The 21,689-nt window shown below is 55.4% G+C and overlaps 1 protein-coding gene across 1 annotated transcript in view; it reads left to right on the top strand.

The window, feature by feature from the left end:
- Positions 1–8,331: 8,331 nt before the first annotated feature.
- HS3ST6 (heparan sulfate-glucosamine 3-sulfotransferase 6) overlaps positions 8,332–21,689 on the top strand; it is a 41,096-nt gene continuing 27,738 nt past the window's right edge. Inside the window, 2 exon segments of the mRNA XM_040591857.1 lie at positions 8,332–8,532; positions 8,534–8,730. Coding sequence (XP_040447791.1) covers positions 8,368–8,532; positions 8,534–8,730 — 362 coding nt within the window. The 5' untranslated portion in view covers positions 8,332–8,367.

Here is a 21,689-nt window from a genome sequence, read left to right as displayed (position 1 = left end):
CACTGGGTAGCCCCAAATTAAACATTTTTTTTTTTTTTAAAGGCACCTTTGCTGCTTTTGTGCCTCTCCCCCATCCCTGTAATTTTTCACTCCCAGGATGATGTGAAGCTGTTGTCACTCTTGCGTCTTCGCCCAGGAGGGCACCAATAAAGGAATAATTGCAGCCAGCCCCGAGTTTGTGCATGCATGGGAAATGAGAAGGAAAGTGGGGCCAAGGCAGAGCTGGGAAGCTGTGCAGAGGACGTCGGAGCACTCTGGATGGCAAAGTTAATGGCTGGAGTCCTGGGGACAGAGGTTTGGTTAGCAAAGGGCTGTGTCTGATACTCTGCAGTTCTGCCTACTCTAATAAAAATCGCACATTTCATGTGTATTATTTTTTAAATTGAAGCTTTAGAAAAATCAGTGGGTTTTGGCTGCTTTATCCCCTTATTGGGATTATTTAAATCAAAAGCAGAAATAGGGGGAAAGCTCCTTTTGTAACTCCAGCTGGCCAGGAGCCAGCTGCGTCTGCGCTGCCGTGAGCAGGCAGTGCTCCCTGGGCTGGTGCGGAGGCAAAGGGTGGCTGGGGACCCTGTGGCCAAGGAGGCTGCTGCCCCGAGATGCCATTAGGAGAATAACGAGGAGCTATTGAACCTGCATCTCTCCTGGGCTGATGGAGGGAGCAGAGACCTGAAGCACTGAGGGTCTGGGAAAATGTTGTCCCTTTGGTGCTGCCGGCACCGGCTTTTGCCTTCTGTGAAATGCCGTGTCGCTGTTTGGTCGCTTGGGAAGGAGCATCATGCCGTGCAACCTCACCCCACAGGGACACGGGGAGTTCTGCAAGGTGGCTGCCTGTGCCTGCTGCTGGGGGCATTACTTCTGAGCCGAAACCCTCGCTCCTGGGATGCTGCTCCCTTCCTAAGACATGCAGGAGAGTGGCTTTGCCCTGGTTTGCACAGCCTCTGCGTGGCTCAGCCCCCAAATCCCAGTGGATACTGGGTTGGAGTGGGGAGCTAAGGTGACTGAAGGTCCCAGGGGAGGCAGGGGACAGCAGGCTTGTTGGAGTTGGGGTGTGTTTTTGTTGTGCAAATGCCTCGCCTCCTCCTTGAGCGGGGCTGTCTCCAGCTCGCTGGTATTGCTATAGCTACGGGCAATTTTCTGTGTTCAAGTTTTGCAAAACCATATTAAGAAAAATCTCGCCCTGGTGCTGCTGGCTCTCCTCCAGGCTGGAAATTGCATTCCCCTGCTTGAAATTCCTCCCGGAGTTTCAGATGGAGAATGTACAACTTCACTTTCCATCTTGAGCTGCTGTCACACATTTTAATAACAGGGGCTGTGCTACACCCCAGAGGTGGCCGTGCGCCAGGATTTTGAAGCGAACCCGTTGGAGCGGTTGTGGTGAGCTTTGGGATGGTCGTGAAGGCGCTGGAGCTGCGGCTCAGCCTCAGCACTGGCCCTTCCTGCCCCGCAGCCCGGCACAGCCTCTTGGACTGAGGATGGAGTTTGTGGGATCATTTTTCATCCTCCGTGTGAGCGTGGTGATGAGTTTGTTGGTGTCTTCTTTGTGCCAGGTGATGGGAAACCCGATCTGGAGAGGATCGGTTCTGTTTGTTGCTCTGCAGCTCCCAATTAGAGGGAGACACAATTCATAATTCCTCCTTGGTGCTTGTATCCATCCCAGCTTGGCTGGCCCTGGTGAGCTTGGGTAAAGCCCCAATGGTCCCGTCTGGGTTCCTCCCACTGTAAAACGTGTCTCTCCCCACTCGCAGGATCAGGGGTCCCCACTCCCAGCAGCATTATGTTGAGGATGGGGTTCTTTTTCAGTACCCAGTGGACAAACTTCTCAAAGCTTGCCAGATCTCTGGGGAAAGGCTTGCTAATGTCACAGGACAGCTGAGCTGAGTGACAAGGGGTAGCCTTGGCTGAGACCCTGGAGGTGACTACAGAGGGGTGGCACTGACAAAGGCCCCAGTGGCATCCCTATCTGGCTGACCCCAGGGCCCAGCTTCAGGTGGGAACCACAGCTTGGGGAATGACCCCATCTCCTTGGCTGGCGGGGCTGTGCTGCTTTAGGGACAGTCACAGGGTGGCTCTTCCAGTGAGTGTCACCATGCCTGGGGCTTGGGCATCCCACCCCCCTGTGGTACCCACATCCCTGTGGACAGGGAGACCTGCAACTCCAGGGATGGGGAGGGGGTTTGCCTCCCCCGGCTGCAGGCGCTGGCTTGCCTCTTACCGAGTTCCCTTTTATGGATTGCTCTTTGAACCCAAGGAGTTGTGCTGTATTTGTAAAACACACCGCCGTAATCAGGGAAACAGCCTTCCTAATTGGATTGGAACGGCCTGGAGTAATTGGCTGTTTGGGAGCAGCCGTTTCAAATCAAGCTGTGTGCGCCTTAATAAGTTTGCTCGCCTTTATCAGCTTGGCAAACTCTACTGTGGAGGTGACCTGTTAAATGATCTCCCATGTTTCTAAAGCATTTTTCATCCCCTCTGATCCCTTGAGCCCTTTTCTTTCTTTCTTTGTAATAACAAACTTTGGGAAATCCCAGAGCACCCAGGCTGCGGCTCCTGCCTGCCTGCTGTGGTGGGCAGAGGGCAGGTCTCTGGAGGAGGAGCTGGGTTGTGGTGCTGGGGTGACCACCTGGGATGCTCTGGTTGGTTATCCAGGGTCCCATCCTGCTCGGACCCGCTGGGTTTGGGATGAGGGGGAGGATGGACAAGCTCACATGGTGCTGTGCTGATATTGCTCTGTTTGGCCCTCGGTGGGGCTTGTCACTTGGCTGTGCTGGATCAGACACAAACCTCAACTGCTTTGGGACCAGGATTTCAGCCCGTGGTGGGAACGGCTGATGCCTCTGCTCCAGGTGAGCCCTGGGATGTGGCACGAGGTGTTTTGGGGACAGCTGCCCTGGGGGTCTGCTCTGTCCCACTGACATTTCCCCCCAGGGCTGAGCCACCTCGAGGGAGGCTGGCAGGTACATCCCTGCGCTGGGAGAGGAGAGGGCAATGCACCTGGCTGGAGGGAGCCCTCCTCCCGAAAAAAAACCAAACAATGACAAGTGTGCACTGACATGTCTGGCATTGGGCTCTTGCCACAGAAACATGGCCCTTTGAGACAGTCACCAGACGTTTCCAAGTGATGCTCTTCCACAGGATCTGCCAAGGTAGGATCCAGCCCCTGACCTCGCAGCCCCCAGTCTGGCGAGGGGTACTTGCAGCCTGGCTGGTAAGCTGCACCCTGCCATCACTGGCTGGGTAGTCCTGGCTGCCTGCCCCACCAGTGAGGCAGGGATGCAGTGACCGGGTGCAGCAGCCAGCTCTGCAGGACAGGGATGCACGCCCCAGGGCAGCGCTTCCCCGTGTGCCCCCATGCTGCGTGAGGGTCCCTGCTCACCCCCTTGGACACTGCAGCAGCAGGGCCCTGGTGGTTTGGAGGGACAGCTCATGTCACTGCTGACCCAGCCAAGGTGGGGAGGGCAGGAGGCAGCCTGCAGCTGTCCCAGCCCGGGGGACCTCACAGGCAGGCAGCCCCCCGCAGCACAGGGACCCCCCCCCAGCCAGCTGGTCTGGGCTGTCACCAATGAAAGGTGGCCCCGAGGCAAACTGCAAATCTGGTGGCGGCTCTTTGCTTGGATGGAGCATCACCGAGCATTCTGCAGGCTGGGCCACTGCTCGCTGCTCCCTGGTACCTCCTGCGAGCCCGGCCACGCTGGCACTGGCCAGCTTCAGGCCTCTCTGCTGCTTTATTTTTCCCTTTTGCTGCTCAGCACCGGGCATCACTGCTGTGGGAGCTCCTGGCCAGCTCGGATGTGTCTCACCTCTTCCCCTTGGCAGCCATCGCATACTCCTTCGGCCACACTCCAGCCCCTCTGTGGAGCATCTTCCTCCACACAGCCACGGTGCCCCGGCTGCCCCGAGGCTGCTGTAGCCCCCAGTCCCTGGGGAGCAGCTGAGCCATCAGCCAGGTCATGGGGCTTCCTGGGGACCCGCTCGCTCCTGCTGGGACCCCAGGGGAGAAACATGACCCTTCTCGTCCTTCAGTGGAGATAATCATCTCTGAGGTTCAAAGCACCCTCGTCCTGGTGCAGGGCTGAGGCAACGGTGATATAGTAAGTGAAGTGGCCAGCACTCGTGTCTCATCAATCAGGGGCTGGAAACGTGGAGTCTCCCTCCACATCCGCAGTGTCTGTGTCTGCTCCCCGCCAGCGCTCGCAGCCCATCCATAACACCAGTGACAGCCCCAAACACTTTCATCTGCCTCTGCCAGAGCAGCCCGGTGTCTCCTGCATGCCGTGAGTGGCCCTGGGGACTGGCTGTGCTCTGGGGGTGCCTGTGGGGCCACCCCCCCACCCCCCCGGGGCCATGGGTGCCACCCAAGGGTGCAGAGCCCTGATGCCAGGGCTTATGCAGCGACCCAGGGCAGGGAGCGTGGTGTGCACCAGCCTGGGGAGCAAGCTGAGGTGTTGGGGTGCAGGGTACGGCAGTGCCTATCCCTGCTCTCCCCAGGGGCAAGGATAAATCCTGCCAATACCATTCCCAGCCCTGCACCACGACTGGTGCTGGCTCCATGCCATGCTGCTCGCTGCCTGCCTGGCTTTGGCTCCTTGGTGCGAACACATCGGTGCCTATTGCAGCAGCATTGCTCCTGCCCCGGGGAGGCAGCCCCGTGCCGTGCCGGACACCAGCACCACCGGCATCCTAACCTTTCGATGGGCTCACCAAGCTGGTGGAAAGCTGTGCTCTGCGGCAGCTTGTGTTGTCAGAGCTGCAGGTGAAGGTGTGTTACTGGAGCTGGAAGGCACGCAGTGCCCTGGCAGGGGACAGGGGATCAGAGAGGAACCATGTCCCGTGTCCTGCACAGCCATCCTTGGGTGGCCACGGAGATGTGAGGGTGGCTGCTGCCTGCCAAGGGCACGGAGCATGGGGGGCATCCGAGCTGGTTGTTTCAGAACTCCTTTTTTTCCAAACAAAATGTTCTAATTTTGCTAAAAAATTGCACCTGAGTGCTTGTTGTCCTTAGCTGTGTGAGTTACGGGCAAGGCAGGGAGCTGGTCCTTGTCTGGTGGGGTCTCAGCTGAAGCTGGGGACCCTCTTGTAGGGCCACCGAAGGGCTGGGGAAGCCCTGAGTGCTGGGTGCTTCCACTCCTCACGCCGGGCACCTGGCCCCGCAGTGAGCCCCAAGCACCTTTTAAGCCTTTTCCCCCAATTTTGAAGTTGCAAAAGGAAAAGGCACTGCTCCTCCAACCGTGCCCGAGCAGCGGCAAGCGCTGAGACAGGGCAGTGCCGGTGGCACCGGTGGGCAGCTGGCAGCGCTGAGAGGCACCGCTGCGCCCGCTCCCCAGCCCTGCGGCCCGAGGGATCCCCTCGGCTGGGGAAGAGGAGGGTGGGTGTGCTGTGCTGTGCTGTGCTCCTTCCTCCGCCTTTCCAGAGTTTCCCTGGCTGTGTTTTGACAGTACTTTGTCAAAATGGATATATTCTTGCCAAACATTTCTATTTTGACAAATTGGCATTTTCCAACAACAAGCCCCCCCCGAACCCAAACAGGGGGCTGGAGCAGCTCCCACCCACTCTCGCCGGCGGTGAAACAGTTCCTATTTCTAATCACTTACGTAAACCCGACAAGAGCTGGCAAGTGCTGCACGGCAGATTTTGGATGCGTTTTTATTTATCAGACTGCTCCCGATAACAGATTCACTTCCTTGTCATAATCTTTCCTCCTCGTTTTTCCCTGGGGAACCTTTGCGTTACGAGTTGGAAGGGATCTCCATCGCGCTCGCGCAGTTATTTCCTCTCGTTGAAAAGCTGCTGTGCAGGGCCAGGCAGCTCAGCACAGCCGCCCAGCACCAGCCACGAGAGGGCACAAAGCCCTGTCCCGCTGCCACCCTGCCGCCCTGTCATCCTGCACCCGTGTCACCCTGCAGCCCTGTCACCCTGCAGCCCTGTCACCCTGCAGCCCTGTCACCCTGCTGCCCTGCACCCATGCCACCCTGCAGCCCAGCCACCCTGCAGCTGTGTCACCCTGCCGCCCTGCACCCACGTCACCCTGCAGCCCAGCCACCCTGCAACCCTGTCACCCTGGTAGCCCTGCCACCTTGCAGCTGTGTCACCCTGCAGCCCAGCCACCCTGCCACCCTGGCAGCCCTGCCACCCTGCAGCTGTGTCACCCTGCAGCCCTGTCACCCTGGCAGCCCTGCCACCCTGCAGCTGTGTCACCCTGCAGCCCTGTCACCCTGCAGCCCGGCCATTGGACAGCCCTGCTGCCCTGTAGCTGTGTCACCCTGCCACCCTGTCACCCTGCAGCTGTGTCACCCTGCCATCCTGCAGCCCTGTCACCCTGCAGCTGTGTCACCCTGCCACCCTGAAGCCCTTTCATCCAGCAGTTGTGTCACCCTGCAGCTGTGTCACACTGCCACCCTGCAGCTGTGTCACCCTGCAGCCTGGCCACCCTGCAGCCCTGCAGCCAGCCACCATGCAGCCTGGCCACTGTGCAGCTGTGTCACCTTGCCACCCTGCTGCCCTGCCACCCTGCAGCCCTGCCACCCTGCAGCCCGTCACCTTGCAGCTGTGCCATTGTACAAGCATGCCACGGTGCAGCTGTGGCAGCATACAGCTGTGCAGCAGCATCGCTGCCTCCCGAAGCCACTGGTTTTGCTCAGCTCTGCACTCCCTCTGGTCTCAGCCCACAGAGCTCCCCCTCCCTGCTGTGCTCCAGCTCTTGCAAGGCTCAGGGGATCTAATTATAAAAAGAGCTAATTATATTAATAGGTTAATTAAGACACTGCTGATTTCAGATACCAAAAAGTGAAGGCTTTAGCACAAGGCTGGAAATCAGCCTCAGTGTTTTGAGGCGTGTGGTGGGATGGACCCTGGGGCAGTTCAGTGAAGCCAGAGCGGGTCTGAGGCACGATGGCCCCAGGGGACCCCCAGGCATGGGCACCCCACGGCTGGGTCTTGGCTGTGTTGCGTTTGGTGATGGCACAGGAGGGCAGGAGCAAGCCAGGATGCTGCCGTTGCTGCACGTGAGGCCCAGGCCCGCCCAACGGTACCCAGGGATGCTGCCTGTGAGGTCCAGCTCCCATGTGTCACTGATTGCTGGACAGGATTTATTTAGCACCCGGGATGCAGACTGCTCTGGCACCCAGGGAATGGGGTTCCTGCAGCAGGAAAACCACCTCACCCCACTCCACTGTCCATTACCCATGGACATTTTAAATCACACCACCGTAACTGCTGCTTTTAGGCTTATTTTGGAAGGTGCAAGGGAATGGGTGGAAACCCAGGGCTGTCCTTCCCATCCCAAACAATAAATACACGTGCATTGGGTTTGTGTTTCCACACCTGCAGCAGCAGCTCTTGCAGCCCAATTAGCGCTGCCTCACCTGGTGCCGCTCGCTAATTGCATGGCACGGGGCTGCCATCCTGGCCACAGCTTGCTATTTCCAGCCCGGTGCCCGCCTGGGAACCTGCACCACTGCCGAGCCGCAGCCCTTCGCGTGATGGCAACGGTTGAAAATACCCGCTGCAGCCCTGGAAGTTGGAGGCAGGGGAGAAAATCAGGTGGGAAAAGATGTGAGAAGATGGGAAAAGATACATGGGAAAAGATGGGGGAAGATGATGGGGGAAGGTGGGAAAAGACAAGAAAACATGGGAAATGACGGGAAAAGATACATGGGAAAAGATGGGAGAAGATGATGGGGAAGATGGGGAAGATGTGAGAAGATGCGAAAAGACAGGAAAACATGGGAAAAGACAGGAAAAGATTGGGAAGATGATGGGTGAAGATGTGAGAAGATGGGAAAAGAGGAAAACATGGGAAAAGACGGGAAAATATTGGGAATATGATGGGCGAAGATGTGAGAAGATGCAAAAAGACAGGAAAACATGGGGAAAGACAGGAAAAGTTCGGGAAGATGATGGGCGAAGATGTGAGAAGATGGGAAAAGAGGAAAACACGGGAAAAGATACATGGGAAAAGATGGGGGAAGATGATGTGAGAAGATGCGAAAAGACAGGAAAACATGGGAAAAGATGGGAAAAGACGGGAAAAGATGAGAAACCTCGGGAAAACACGGGAAAACGCATCCCGCCGGCGCGCTGGGGCTGGGAGCGCTTCCCTCCGCCGCGGCGGGGGCGGGAGGGTGCGGGGGCTGCCCGGGGCCGGGGGCTGCCCCGCCGGTGCCCCACGCGTGTCCCGCGCCCTCCCCCGCCCCGCGGGTGGGCGTGGGGGCGGCGCGCGAGGGGCGGGCCGGGCCGGGCCGGGTGGGCGCGGGGAGGGGTCGGGCCGGGAGCGCGCGGAGCGGCGCGGAGGGGAGCGCGGGAGGCGGGGGGGGGGGCGGGGGGGGGGGCGCGGGATGCGCTGCCCGGCGGGGCCGGGAGCGGCCCCCGATGGGATGTAGCGGGCGGCTGCTGGGACCCGTCGGGGGCCGCCGCGCCTCGCTGCTCCTCACCATGATCCTCTTCTTCACCTACTTCTTCTACTGCCTGCCGGGGCCCTGCGAGCCGCTGCCGCCCGCCCTGCTGCTGCCGCCCGCCGCGCTCCCCGACGGCGCGGGGGCCGGGGGCGGCGGGGCCGGGGCCGGGGGCGGCGGGGGGCAGCCGGCGGTTCCCCCAGGCCATCATCGTGGGCGTGAAGAAGGGCGGGACGCGGGCGCTGCTGGAGTTCCTGCGGGCGCACCCCGGGGTGCGGGCGGTGGGCGCCGAGCCCCACTTCTTCGACAGGTGCTACGAGAAAGGGCTGCGCTGGTACAGGTAACGGCGGCGGGGCGGCGGAGGGGGGGCTCCGGCGGGCGGTGGTTGAGCGCCGAGCCGCGTTTAATTGCTTCCCGTGCAGCGATGGGGTTGTTCTGCAACAGGCTGGTCCGGGCGCGGCAGGTCCCGGGGGATAACGGGGGTTCAAGGGGCTGGGATGGCGGGGGGGGGGGGCAGGACGGAGGGGGACGCACACGGATGCGAGTCCCCGGCGGGGATGCGGCTGGAGCCGAGCTGCGGGATCCCGGGGGTGGCAGCTTTGACCCCCGCTTTGCTGGGCTGGGGGCCGCTGCTGAAGTGGGGAGCAGTGGGAGTGCGAGAGCCGGTCCCGTGTCCCCCCGTGTCTCCCATCCCACAGCTCAGCCAGCCGGGGACAGGTGGTAGGACGGCCGGCAGCAGAAATTTGCTTTTTTTTTAATTATCTAGGCTTTGCGATTTTAACCTTTAACGCTTTATTCTCAGCCATCCCACTGTTTCCCCACTGGGTTCCTTTAGGAATTATTTTATTCGAGTGGCTTATAAAAATAAAGGGAGCAAGGACCTGGGCTTGCAGGAGTGGGTTTGATCCTCGCTGTGCCTCGGAACAGGGAGCCAGCGGAGGGGAGGGTAAACCAGTATCGCCCAAATTCCTCGGTAGGTTTGTGTCAAAGGGCAGAGCCGTATTGATTCAAGGGACTTGGTTGGGTTTTGAGGATTTCAATAGAATTGAACTCTTCAGGCGATAAAGCCTTCGGAAGAGCAGCTACTGTGCATGTGGTGTCTATTAAACTCCCGTCTCCTGGCCAACTCCGGAGTGGCCGGGCCAAATGAAGCCGGAGCTTTAAGTCCCTTGAAGCCAGTGAAAGAATCTGGTCCGTTATTTTGAAGAGAGTCCAAATGTGTAGATTTGTAAAAGCACGGCGGTGTTCTCGGTGAAAACATCTGAAAATAATAAAAGGAGTAGCTCTCCCTGTCCTTCCTGCCTCTCCATCCTATTCTCCCCAAGCCCCGCGGGAATACTGTATTTCTTACATGCTCTTAATGTTTCCCGATGTTTTGGGGGAGGCTGCAAATTTGGCAGTCCTCGCCAAAATAATAACCTGTGAAAATCAGCGTGTTTAATGGAAAGTGTAATTTTAGTGGTAATTTTACACGCAGGATTTCGGCTCTGTAAGACCACATCTGGGCTGTAAAGTTATTGACTTAACACACCTTCAAACACAGTAAGTAGCGCACTTATTTTTATGACTGTATTAATATTGCCGTGATTTATTAGCTCATTTCTCAGTTCCATTTGTATCTACGCTGCTCTAGAAACAATAATGATGATAACTAATCTTTTTGGGCGAGGATTACAAGATAGATCGTGCTTGGCAGAATGGGAGTTTAATGACTGTGAGCACATAATTAAAGTGTGGAAGATCGAACGTTTTCATATCACTCGCCATAGTCCAGTGAGACGTTTGCAGGATGGACCACACTGAGAGAAGAATAAATAAATCTTAGTTTTGGATTGCTGTGTAGTGAGTTTTTAGTGCTGTAAGTGCTTGCAGGGAGCCTGGCCTGATACCAGTGAGATGTTTTAAGATGATTCTGCATATGATTATGGTAAATTTGGAGAAATCGAGCAGGGAAGGTTTTCGGTGCGGCCAGATGCAGCACGGGGAAGTGCTGTGCTGTGCTGGGAAGAAGTTGCATCCTTCCTAGTGAGAAAAAAAATCAGTAGATGTTTTGCTTTAACTCTGCATAGAGTAAGTGTGTTTTCAATCACATGCACAACTATTTTCCTTAGTTTTCTCTTCTCTTTGCCTCTCTTGTTTTGTCTTCCTCTAAGACCTTCCTATAGTGAGGGTTTTTTTTCCTCCAGAAAGCCAGACAGAGCTAAATGTTTAAAGCTGGGGTGTGTTGGAGCGGAGGAAAATAGAAGTTGGACAGAAGTTCAGGTTTTTCCAATGAGTATCTCAAAGTGGTGTAAACATTTTTAAAATATTTGAACTTGCTAGGAAACCAAAATTACACCAACTGCTTTTCATGCCAAGATATTTGGCCCGAAGGCACCTGTAGGTCGTTGCTTGTCTTAAGTAAATGTGGGGGAAAAAATATTCCCTTGGAAATATTGCCACAGAATTATTTTGTTCTTTCTTGGTCGTTCAGTTCTGTAGCAGTTTCACTGCTGGAGTATCTGCTTGTGGGTGCCGAGTAGTTTACGTTATAATGTTGTAAGCTACTGACTGAAACCATCTATTCTTACTGAGTGTTTTATTTTATTTAAATTTGAAATAGCCCAAAGTCCCTTTTTTTCAGAGTAGTTTTTTTTGCTAGTGAAAAGAAGATGGTCTGCAAAAGCAGCAAGCATCTCGTGCAAAATTCCTTGAGTTATTATAGGTTTAGCTAATTATGAGGAGATTAAACACCTTTTCTAGACTGCAACATAAATTACCTAGTGGATAATCCAAGCATAACGTGACATTTTATCCTAAAGCAAAACACTGTTTTATTTTTTTTGGCACTCAATACTGCTTCATATAAACATAAATAAAAAGAAGACGTGATGGTGGCGTGCCTGCCCCTGTGCTGGCGCAGCGCTCCGGGGAGCGTGGGTGTCCCGTTTGGGGACCAGGGGGACGTGTTGGCTGGCTGGGCCATCTTTGGGGGAGCGTGGGCAATGGCCAGCGGGAGGAACGTAACTGAACCTGAGATGTTTGCGGGTGATATTTAGAACATCATTGCAAAAATCTGAAGAGATATCCAGCCTGACGGCGCGGGGCCAAATTCTGTCCTTGCTGGTGTGAATTGCGAAAAACTGCGCTTGTGGGCCAAGTCACTGCGGAGCGTAGGGGGTGTAACCCCCTCTCTGTCTGCAGAGCAGCACCTGTGTTGAGCTCAGGGATCTCTGTGTGAGGGGGAACAGAGTCGAGGTCACCAGCAGCATTTGGGGTGCTCGAGGCATTTGCATTTCATGCGATGCCTGTGCGAGCGGAGCTGTGGGCTCCATGCCCCAGCGGGCTCTCTGGCGGACACTGCTCCGCTGGTGACATTTAGGGGGTGTCACCGAGATCTTTGCCACGGGACTGTTCCCTTTTTGGCTGCCAGATCTGGGCTGGTTTTCCACGCAGCTGCCTGGTGTTGCTCAGGGGTTTGGACCTCTCCATCTGCCTTGCACTGTAATTCGGTGCAGCCTCGGCCGTGCCGGTGCTGCAGGGACAAGGGCAGGAGACAGGGCGGATAACAGCAGCTTTGGGGCATGCAGGCAGTGCAGGGACAGGGCTTTGCAGACACTGGTTTGCATAAGAGAGTTTGCGGGTATGGATGCTGAGGGCATCAGCCTGATGTAGCTTATCCGAAGAATAGTTTCCTTGTCTCCATCTGCTGAAACTTTGCAGTGACGCTTTTCCTCTGTCTTGTGTTTCCGGGTATGATCTATCATCCGAGTCCCTCTTTTCCGCCTTCCCTTCCTGCTGTTTTTCCACTAGCCAAAGGGAGAATTACACAGGACCAGGGCTCCCCGCGACCCTTGGTGTCCCGAGCGAAGCACATACAAGGCAGCAGCTGCTGGGATTGTGCTCTGGGCAACTGCGCCCTGGCTGGTGGAGCACACTGCAATTCATAGGAATTGTAAAGAATTCTTTATGTTTTCACGGTTTGGGCCAGAAGTAGTAAAATCTGCTATGGGATGGTTAGTCACAGTTGGCAACCGCCTGCCTATGAGTGGCCAGGCTGGAGCAGGCACCGCCGCTGAGCATCCTCTGGTGCTGCAGAGCCGTCCCAGAGCTCTGAACCTCTTGGAGGCTGAATTTAGCTTTTTATTGCCATTTTCCCTTTTGATCAGATGCAGCGCATGCAGGCTTGCATGCGGGGGGAGGAACTTTCCATGTGGTTTGTCATGCATTACACTGTGCTTCTGTTAAACAGTGCTGGGGGGGGTCCCAGCTTGGGAGCATCTGTGTGTGCCCGGGGGAGGCGGATGGAGAGAGCTGCTACATGCGATGTGGGTTTGTTGTGTTTTTCTGTGTTTCCCCCCCCCCTTCAAACTCATTCATGGGAGCTAATAACGTTCTTGAAAGGCATCCAGGATTTCTTGAGCCGGACTTTGTTATCTCCGAACCTTGCAACCCTGAAGCCTTTGAGCGGCAGGGAAAGGACGCGGCTCCAGCGCTGCTCTTTTGACTTTTGCTGTGAGTGTTATTGGCAGTTGAAAAGTAGAGCTAAGTAGATGCCTTGAGGGGTTTTTGTGTGTGTTGTGATTGTACAGACAGATCAAGACACACTATAGCACAAGCTCTTGAATAAAACCTGACATTTCAGCTACTCTGGAGTCACCAGGCTGCATTTTGGCACGGAGCTTGTATCCCTTTCCAGGGAGAGCTTTTCACAGGCGCGTTTTAAGAAATACATAGGTGGGAAGAGACAAAAGAATCTTGTGAGGAGTCAGATGGCGATGCACTGAGACCTGCACCGGGACATTATCTTTATTCATTGACACCAGCTAATCTGGTCTCCTGATGGACTCACGTTTCAGGGCTCTGTAGCTGAGAGTGGCCCTTGTTTTTCTTGGTGCATTTGCAGAAACTCAGTCCTACAGCGTGCTTCTTGGGTTGATTACTTTGTGATCTCTTCTTTCTTTTTTTTTTTAAACTTTCTTTACAAAAATAGAGCCTTTCTGTGTCAGCTTCCCCTATCCTCAGCCCCATGGTTGGAAAGTAAATCCTAAAATGCCAAGGAAAAATACGGGAAACCTGAGAAAAAGCTGTGATTTTGTAACTATGAAGAAGATGTTTTGAAGCTTTTATTTAATGGACAGTGGCTTGGATTTGCTTTTATGCAATGTTTAGGTCCCAGCTCTACACTTAGGACAGGGCTTAGGCGCTGTGTGCGTCCGTAGCAGCCAGCCAGGGCTCCCTGCGACGGCGTGCCCCTGTTTTACTGCACTGCCTGGGCTCGGCGAGCGATCTGCAATACGTGCAAAGTTTGGTCTGCTGCAAACTGCTTTCACGTGGGATTAAAAATAGCTTTTACTGCCACGACGAGGAATTAACATTTGAAACCGTTTAAAGGCATCCGAGGCTGATGTTATTGAGGGCAGGCAGGGGGGCTGTGCCTGCCTTGTTTAGGGGGCTGTTCCCCCCGGCAGCGAGGGTGCGATGGGGCAAGGAGCATGACTTGGCCCTCCTGCCCCCGGCTTTCCCACTGACGTTATTCCCTTGCTTTCACGTGGCGGCTCCCGAGCCGTGTCCCCCATCCGAAGCCCACGCAGTGGTGCTTGCTGGTGCCAGCAGGTCCGTGGCTCTGAGTTCCAGCCTGGCTCGGTGCAAGGCGACGCAGAGCCGGGTCGTTCCGCATGTCGGTACGTAGGTAGTGTCAGGCTGAGGCGGTTCAGGCGGCACGTTGGCTGCCGCTTCTGGGACAAACGCTGTGACTTGCAGAGTGGAACGAGTTGCGGTCTTCCCGAGCCAGGAAGGCTTTCCCTGTCGCTGCCTTTTAAATAAATGGTGGGTTTATATCCAGGCTGTGCAGTGGGGTGTGCAGGAGTGACCTGAGTGTCTAAAGGGTTTCCAGTGTTGCTATTGCAGGCTGCTTAAATCAATCCATAAAGCTGGACACCTAGAAATCATGGGGCTGGTTTTAAAAACGAATATTATGTGAACCGATACCTTTAGAAAATACTTCTGTATTCATGCCTTTTTTCTTGTGCTCCCCTGGTTACTCTTCTGTAACCTCAGGGGCCTGGAATTTAAGCGTATAAGCATAGACAGGTTTTTTTATCACTTACATGTAACTCTAGAGAACTTCTGAAAAGATGTCAAATATCATGAAAAGTTCACATGCAGCAGTGAAAGCTGCGAGGTTTCTGTTGGTTAAATTATTGAGGGGCTGGAGAAATAGTCATCACGGAGTGCAAGTGAGTTTTGGAGCTTCTTCTTAGAAGTATTATGGGTTTTTTTCCTAGATTATTTTTAGATGCAGACAGTGACAGAAGGCGGAAAAGGCCAGTGGATTTAGAGGGTGCTTTTATGCAAGGAGAGACTATTACTTAAGAGAGTTCAAAGCTTATTTATAAAACGGTAATTACCATCCCCTGAGACGGAAGTGGGCAGCTCGCGTCGAGGCGAGGAGGGGGTTACAATAGTTAATTGGCAAATATGCTTAAAAGCTTCTTCCTGACCTTTTAAAAAACTTTTTGCTGAAACAGGCTCGGGCAGAGAGTGAAAACCTGACTAATGAAAGGCCAGGTTTAATACCAGGACTTAGCTCTAAATGGCTTTTCAAAGGGCTTTGGAAATCCTCCTGCTTAGGGAGCCAGCCGGCATCAGAAGGATGCTCCCGTGTCCTACGTGACCGCGCTCTGCCCCGGAGCGAGGTGGGGCTCCAGGAGCTGGGCGAGACCCCAGCCTGGGGGCTTCTTCCCCACATCCCAGCTCTTGGGCTGGCTGGAGGGGCTCGGGCAGGCTGGCATCACCGGAGCCCCTCGAGGTCGTCTGCTCTGCCCTCAGCCGGCTCCATGCGAGATGCCCCCGCTGCTGCCCTCCTCCGTGGAGCATCTCGGGCGGGTCGGTTTAATACCTGCCCTTGCTCCCGTGCTGCGCTCTCGCCCTGCGGCGAGGACCAGCCGTGTGCGGTGGGCGCGATGGAGGTGCCACGGGTGCCGGGGCAGTGAGGGGGTTGGCGAGCCCTGGCACCCCTGCCAGCCTGCCCTCCATACCCTGCTCCAGCAGCCTGAAAAATCATCAGCTTATTTACCTGGGGGTGGGCAGCAGAGGAGCCAGTGGGACTCCTGGAGCCCCTTCTGTGCCTCCCACCACATTTTTCTGGTACATTTGTTTAGAAATTTATGAAAGTGAGGAGCAGAGGGATGTTCTGGATGGCTTCCTGCAAGCCTTTGGAAAACACGTGGTTGAAAGCCTGGCTGGGAGGCATGGGGTGGAGGAAGCCTGGCCAGGTCTGGTCCAGCCCAGCACCACTGGCCCAGTTTAAGCTGAGTCTTTCCTTGAAAGAGGATGTATGGGCTGGATGTGGGGATTCACAGCATGTGAAGCACAGGCCTCGCTCCCCAGCAGCTTGCGGGGCTCCTGGGGACACCGTGTGTTGCTCTCATGAGCCAGGGTTTGCAGGGTCTGACTCGGATCTCTCTAGCGTCCTGTCTTACCCTGGGCTGGTCCAAATCCGTCCCACTGAATGGAGTGGGTGGGTGGGGGACAACTCTGCTCTGTAATAGAGAAATGACAGACACATGGTGTTTGCACACAAGAAATATATTGCAGCTTTCTGCAGATGTGCTGGGAGCCCAGGGGAAGTGGGTCTGGTGCAGATCTGTGCAGAAGGCGCAGGTCTGATCCTGCACCGCTCCATTAGTTACCGGCGCTCTGCCCGAGCTCCTGGGCACCGTGTGTCTGGCATCACAGCGTGCATCGTGCGTCCTGGGCTGCGGGGGAGTCCTGGGCCGTGCAATCGGGGGCTTTCCTCTTGGCAAGGTCTGAGGCCCCAGCGTGTTGGTGCTCAGGGCACGGTGCGCTCATGGCTGCTCGGGTTTTACATGCTCACCTTTTGTGGTAACAGTCCTGGGTGGAAAATTCACAGCAAATCATTTGGGTTTTTGCCTCCTCCTCCCCCTGCGCAGTGGCAGCTCGCAGATCACAGAAGTCTAAATGTCTTCAAAATTATTCATGCCTCTCTTAAGTGAGTCACTCTTGGTCTGAGAGTCGTTTGAAATGCAAATGGAGAATATTGCAGGCAGGCAGGCCATGGGGGCGGCAACCAGGGCACAGAGGCAGCGTGCCCGGCTAACTGGGTTTGAACCTGCAAGCCATCCCGAGGCACTGGGTTGTGAACGCCTGATGCCGTGTGCTGCCGGTGTTTGCAGACAGCAGGGATGGCTCTGCCTGCGGAGGTCCAGGCTTTGCACGGCTGAGGGGCTCCAGAGCCACAGATCAAACAGAGCATGCCTGTTGTGGCACAGGTGCTGCTGGGGACACGAACCGCCCCGACCTGGAGCATGCAGAGGTCTGGGACCAGCACTGTTTGAGGCTCAGATATGGGGTGGAATGGCTGAAATGAGCTTCTCGTAAGCAGTTGCAGGAAAACTTTGGCTGTTTGGGCTATTAAAGCACCAGCACAGAAATGTTTTAGGCGGCCAAGGGGAATGGCAGCACTTTGGGAGCGGGATGTGCTGCTGGGTTCTTCGGGAGTGATTCAGTATGACCGAGCGTGTCCCGCTGAGGGTATCCCACGGCCAGGCAGGGCTACAGGGGGAATGAAACACTCTCCCAGCCCAGCCAGCAGCTCTGCAGTGCTGGGGGTGGCACAGGCATCCCAGGCGGCCAAGATCGCTGTGCATGTTAACACACAAAATTGATTACAAGCAGGAGAGAATTACATTAATATAGTCACTTGTCACTGAGGTCTTATTAGTAATCTCCACTCATTAGTCTGGAGAGAATAAGGATGTGACCTTGTTAAGCGCCCTTGCTGAGGGAAAGGCTGACCACTTTGCTATTGATTTATTACTTAGCCCCTAAACAGCTCGGGTGAGCGTGTCCATGCCTGTGCACACCTACCTGTGGGCGCACAGGGGGTGTTCCTGTCATCGGGATAAAGAATTGCCCGTCTCCTCGCCCGTCCCTGCCTGCACCCTTTGGGCCAGTTCAGCGGGGGACTTAGCAGCTGCTTTTGGCAGGCGCCGTATTGTGCAAGAAAAAAAACCCGAACAACCAGGACCTGCCGGTGATTGATGGGAAGGGACAGGACAAGTGACAGGTCCCGTCCCTGGAGGCCACATCACGCCTCTGCCTCCTGCCCGGCACTGCGTGGTGCTGCTCGGCAGGGGCTGGCAGACCCTCCTGCATCGCCCAACTTCCCAGCTGCTCCGGAGCCTGCAGCATCCCAAACCCCGGTCCTGGGGGGACCTGGGCAGTGGGCAGAGCTGCTGCCTGTCCCCCCCGGCTCAGCTCCCTGCACCAGCACCCGGCCGAGGGCAGGATGGCTGCTCCGTGGGTGCAAGCAGGCTCTCTTCCTTGCTGCAGGTGAAATCAAGCCCACAAAGCAAACAGCCACACAGCGAGGAGGGGACCTGGGAGCAGACCCCTGCCTCCCGGCTGTGGCCAAGGAGGAGACCTGGGAGCAGACCCCTGCCTCCTGGCTGTGGCCGAAGGCCGAGCTGCCCGGGCTGTGCCCGAGCTGCCTCCGCAGCGCTCTGCCTCTCCGCACCCATGGGGCAGGGTCCCTCAGTGCCTCTGCTGCCTCTGCAGTCCTGTGTCAGATTGTTTTATTTTTGTTTCCCTTTCTCAAGACAGGCTGTGGGTGCTGATCGTGCCCCAGAGGTTTCCCCTGCCTCTACGTGCCCAACGCCTCACACCACATGCCGTGCCGTTGTTCCCAGTCTTGCCTGTGCTGCTGAGCTCCCCTGTAATTCCAAGTGACAGCACACCCCCACGGACACCCTGCCAGGGATGAAATGTCAATAAGAGTGGAAGCGAAAGAAATCCTTCAATTACCGGGAGCGTGGAGGAGGCTCGATAAATGCCATTGATCAGATGCTTGTCAGCGCAATCCCTCATCACTGCCACTTGTCAATGGATGCTGCGGAGCGGGAGGGGACCGCTGGCCACCCGTCTCGTCCCCAGCCGACACAGCCCCGTTGTGGTGGTGGCTCTCCAGGGCCGGGTGGGTTGCTGATGGCTGGGTAGAGCTTTTTCCAGCTGCTTGGACCTGGCTGGCCGGGACCTGCCGGCTCCATCCCTGCGAGCGACAGCCCAGTGGGGTGCGTAGCCAGGGCGGGCAGGGGGTTATTCTTCAACGAGAGCATCAGCTGCTTCCTCCGGGTGCTTTTATATTTCAGAAAATCATGTTCCTAAGCCACACAAGCCATGAGAAAAATTTCAAGGGGCTGCTGCCAAGTACTTTTGGCTGAGAATTTAGGTTTTGTTGAGGGAAGGCATCATTTGTCTCCATGAAAAGCCCATTTTGGGGGGAGGGAGGGAGCTGAACGTCCCCCCACAGTGTGAGACCCAAGCGTGACAACCTGCATCCGCTCTGCTGCCACCCGGGTGGCGCGGAGCTGCCGCTGGTGCCTCTCCTTCACAAAGGAGCCAGCAGGCAGGGGCTGGGCTGCTGCTGGGAAGAGAAGGGAGAAAAGCATCCCCAAGGACCTGATCCTGCCCTGCAGGGAGGGTGTGCTGCTGCCGGATCAGCACACGTGTTGGAGACAAGGGTCTGATGGTGATGGTGGGAGCATCCCAGTACTCAGGGCTGGGGCAGGGGCTGCGTGCAGGAGTGGGACCAAGCCTGCCATGGCCGGGTGCCATCCTGCCCTCACCTGCCAGGTTTTTCTGGGCTCCAGGCTGCGCCTGGCCGGCTCCTGCAGCTGAAGTCTTGCTTTATTATTTATTTGGAGCTTGTATGAAGAGGGAGGTGTTCTAGAGGGATGGCAGTGCTCTGCAGCTGCCCAAGTTTGAAGCTCAGACCTTGTCTTAAGCAGCATGGGTTAGGTGCGAGGGTGGGGGTTGTGGCTTTGTTGGAGGGTGCTGTCCTGGTGTCAGCACTGGCAGATGGCTCCAGGTCACTCATGTGCCTCAGCTTCATGATTGGGGCTCTCCACGTCCCTCGTTTTCTTCTACTCGGTGATGAAGGCTGTCCCCAGTGCCCCCCCCCGCCCCAGGCTCTAGTGCAGGTCCCTGTCTCTGCAGCATGCCTGGGCTGTTTTAGGAGACCACCAAGGACAACTGCTGCCACAGTCGCCCAGACCTGCCCTGGACCTCGGGTTGCAATGGCGGGAGTCACATTGCCCTGTGCTGGGCATCGCAGCTCATCTCTGGTGCTTCAGCTGCATCCCACGGGGGAGGGAAGGTGGCGTCGGAGCCTCGGGGAGGAGATGGGGCTGCTGAGTCTGGTGCAGCCTGCGCCGGTCCCAGGGGGTCGCCATAATTAGCCCAGGCATGGGCTGTGAGCTGGCGTGCCAGCTAATTACCTGCCACACAGATGGGAGGGATGTGTGGTGCGGGTGTGAGCCAGCCACCGTGTCCTCTCCGAGAGTGCGCTCGGTTTGATCCTGATCTTGTTACAAGGCGGATAACAAGTGATAGCCGTGTTCAGTTCTGATCTTGTTCTGTGTATTAAAAATTAATATTTCTCTGCTTTGAGGTGTATGGGGAAGCGTGTCAAGGTTTGCTGCATTCACGGGGCTTACCAGGGATCACAGGAAGGGCTCTGCCTTGTAAAAGGTTCATAAAACTTGAGTTACTGAACAGGAACCTTGAACGAGCGATTCCTTTTTAGCATTAATCACTCTGGTAGCGCAAGATCTCTTCTAAACTTTTTTTTCTAGGCAAACATTCTTTAAAGTAAAGGCAAATTCAGGCTTAAATCCTGCCCAGGTTAGGTGACAACCTGACTCCAGCTGTGTCCAGCTGTGGGAGCCTCATATCAGCATTTCCATCACAGCTCGAGTGTTAACGTGCACCTTGCTGTTCAGGGGGTTCTGGCTGCGTGACATCGTAGGCTGAGGAATTACACAGCGGGAGGGTGGTGCATGTGTGATGTGCCCTGACCAGAAAACAGTCCCCAGACATCATCCTTCTGTTGGGTGAAGTTGGAGCCAAGTTCGGGATGGAGAGGAAGGGTAACCAGTGCCCTTGGGGAAGAAATGTGGCTGTGAAGCTCTCCCGAGCTCAGCTGGGATGCTCTCAGGGTCAGATCCGGCACTTCACCCGGTAGCTGAACATACGTTTTGAAAGCACAATCTGGGTGGAGGGCAACGTTGGGAACTCTTCTGGTTTTGCTATGAATCTCAAGAGGCTTGGTCAGTTTTTTGAGCTGTAGCTCCTGGAGTCCTGGGACAGGGAGAGTTTCAGTTCTTGCTTGAAGCAAGTATCTCCTGAAGACAAGAAAACTGAAGGCTCAGGAAACAGAAGTAAAGCTTTGGAGAACCATAAGCCATACATATGTGCAGGCTGTGTTTGAAGACAATCCCAATTTGAGCTGTGATTCAGCTGAAAGTGGTTAATATTCTTCTCACCTATAGAAAAACCTCGGCAGTTAGTTCTTGCAGAGTTATGAACCCAGTGGCTGCAGTTCAGGAGCCCCTGAGTGCCGGCAGCCCAGTGAAGGGTGGTGGCTCCACCATGGTCTGAAGATCTCAGGGGAGCAGCAGAAGGTGGAAGGATGCTGCGATGGAGCTGGGTGCCCCCACCGGCAGGCAGGTGGGTCGGCCCTGTGCTGGCTGGGGCGCCCCGTTACCCTAAGGCACTGCACATGATGCAGGACGTAGAACAACAACTTTAAAGAACAAGTCAAACTGTTGCCACTTCAAAACTAGTCTCAGAATTGATGCCAGGACTCCAACAGACTGATCCTCCTTTATTCTCCTTTTAATTAATTCCTTTGCCTGCAGTGAATTTCCATCTTTATTTCTGCTGCAATCAAAGGGACTGCGAGTAGCAAGGCTTGCATTAGGAACAGACTGATCCAACCTTTTTTTAATCTTCCTGTATCAGTTACTCGTCTTTTCCTTGTGCTGCCACGATGCATCTGAAGCACACATGCCAGGAGATGACTTGTCGAAGGAGAGATGGGGCACGCAAAGCCCTGGAGTCTGCTCTCAGCAGGTCTCCTTTGCTGGCAGTTTTGTATGGCAGCAAAGAGCAGGAGTCCAGATAAGCTTGCTCAGATACACAAATGGGCAATTATATGGTCACCTGAGAAGTGCCTGATGATTTATGGTGGTATTAAAAGGTGATGGTAAGAGTAGAAAAGATTTGTAACATCTGCATCGAAAACCCTGTCTGTGACCCTCACACCCCAGATACCAAGATATTAAATATCCAAACAGGCATTCAAGCCTGCGGATCGCTTTGACAGAGATCCCTGCACATCTGGTAACACTTGGCCTGATACTTAAGACCCTGGACAGTGTGTAATTAAACGTAATTCACTCCTTGCCCTGTTGCGGACACAAAGAGGCTGTTCCTGCTTGAAGGGCGGTCTTTGGA

Source organism: Falco naumanni, chromosome 4 (genome assembly GCF_017639655.2).
Source record: "Falco naumanni isolate bFalNau1 chromosome 4, bFalNau1.pat, whole genome shotgun sequence".
Taxonomy (NCBI): domain Eukaryota; kingdom Metazoa; phylum Chordata; class Aves; order Falconiformes; family Falconidae; genus Falco; species Falco naumanni.
Note: the sequence above shows the minus strand (reverse complement) of the source record. Positions and strands in the feature narration are given on the sequence as shown.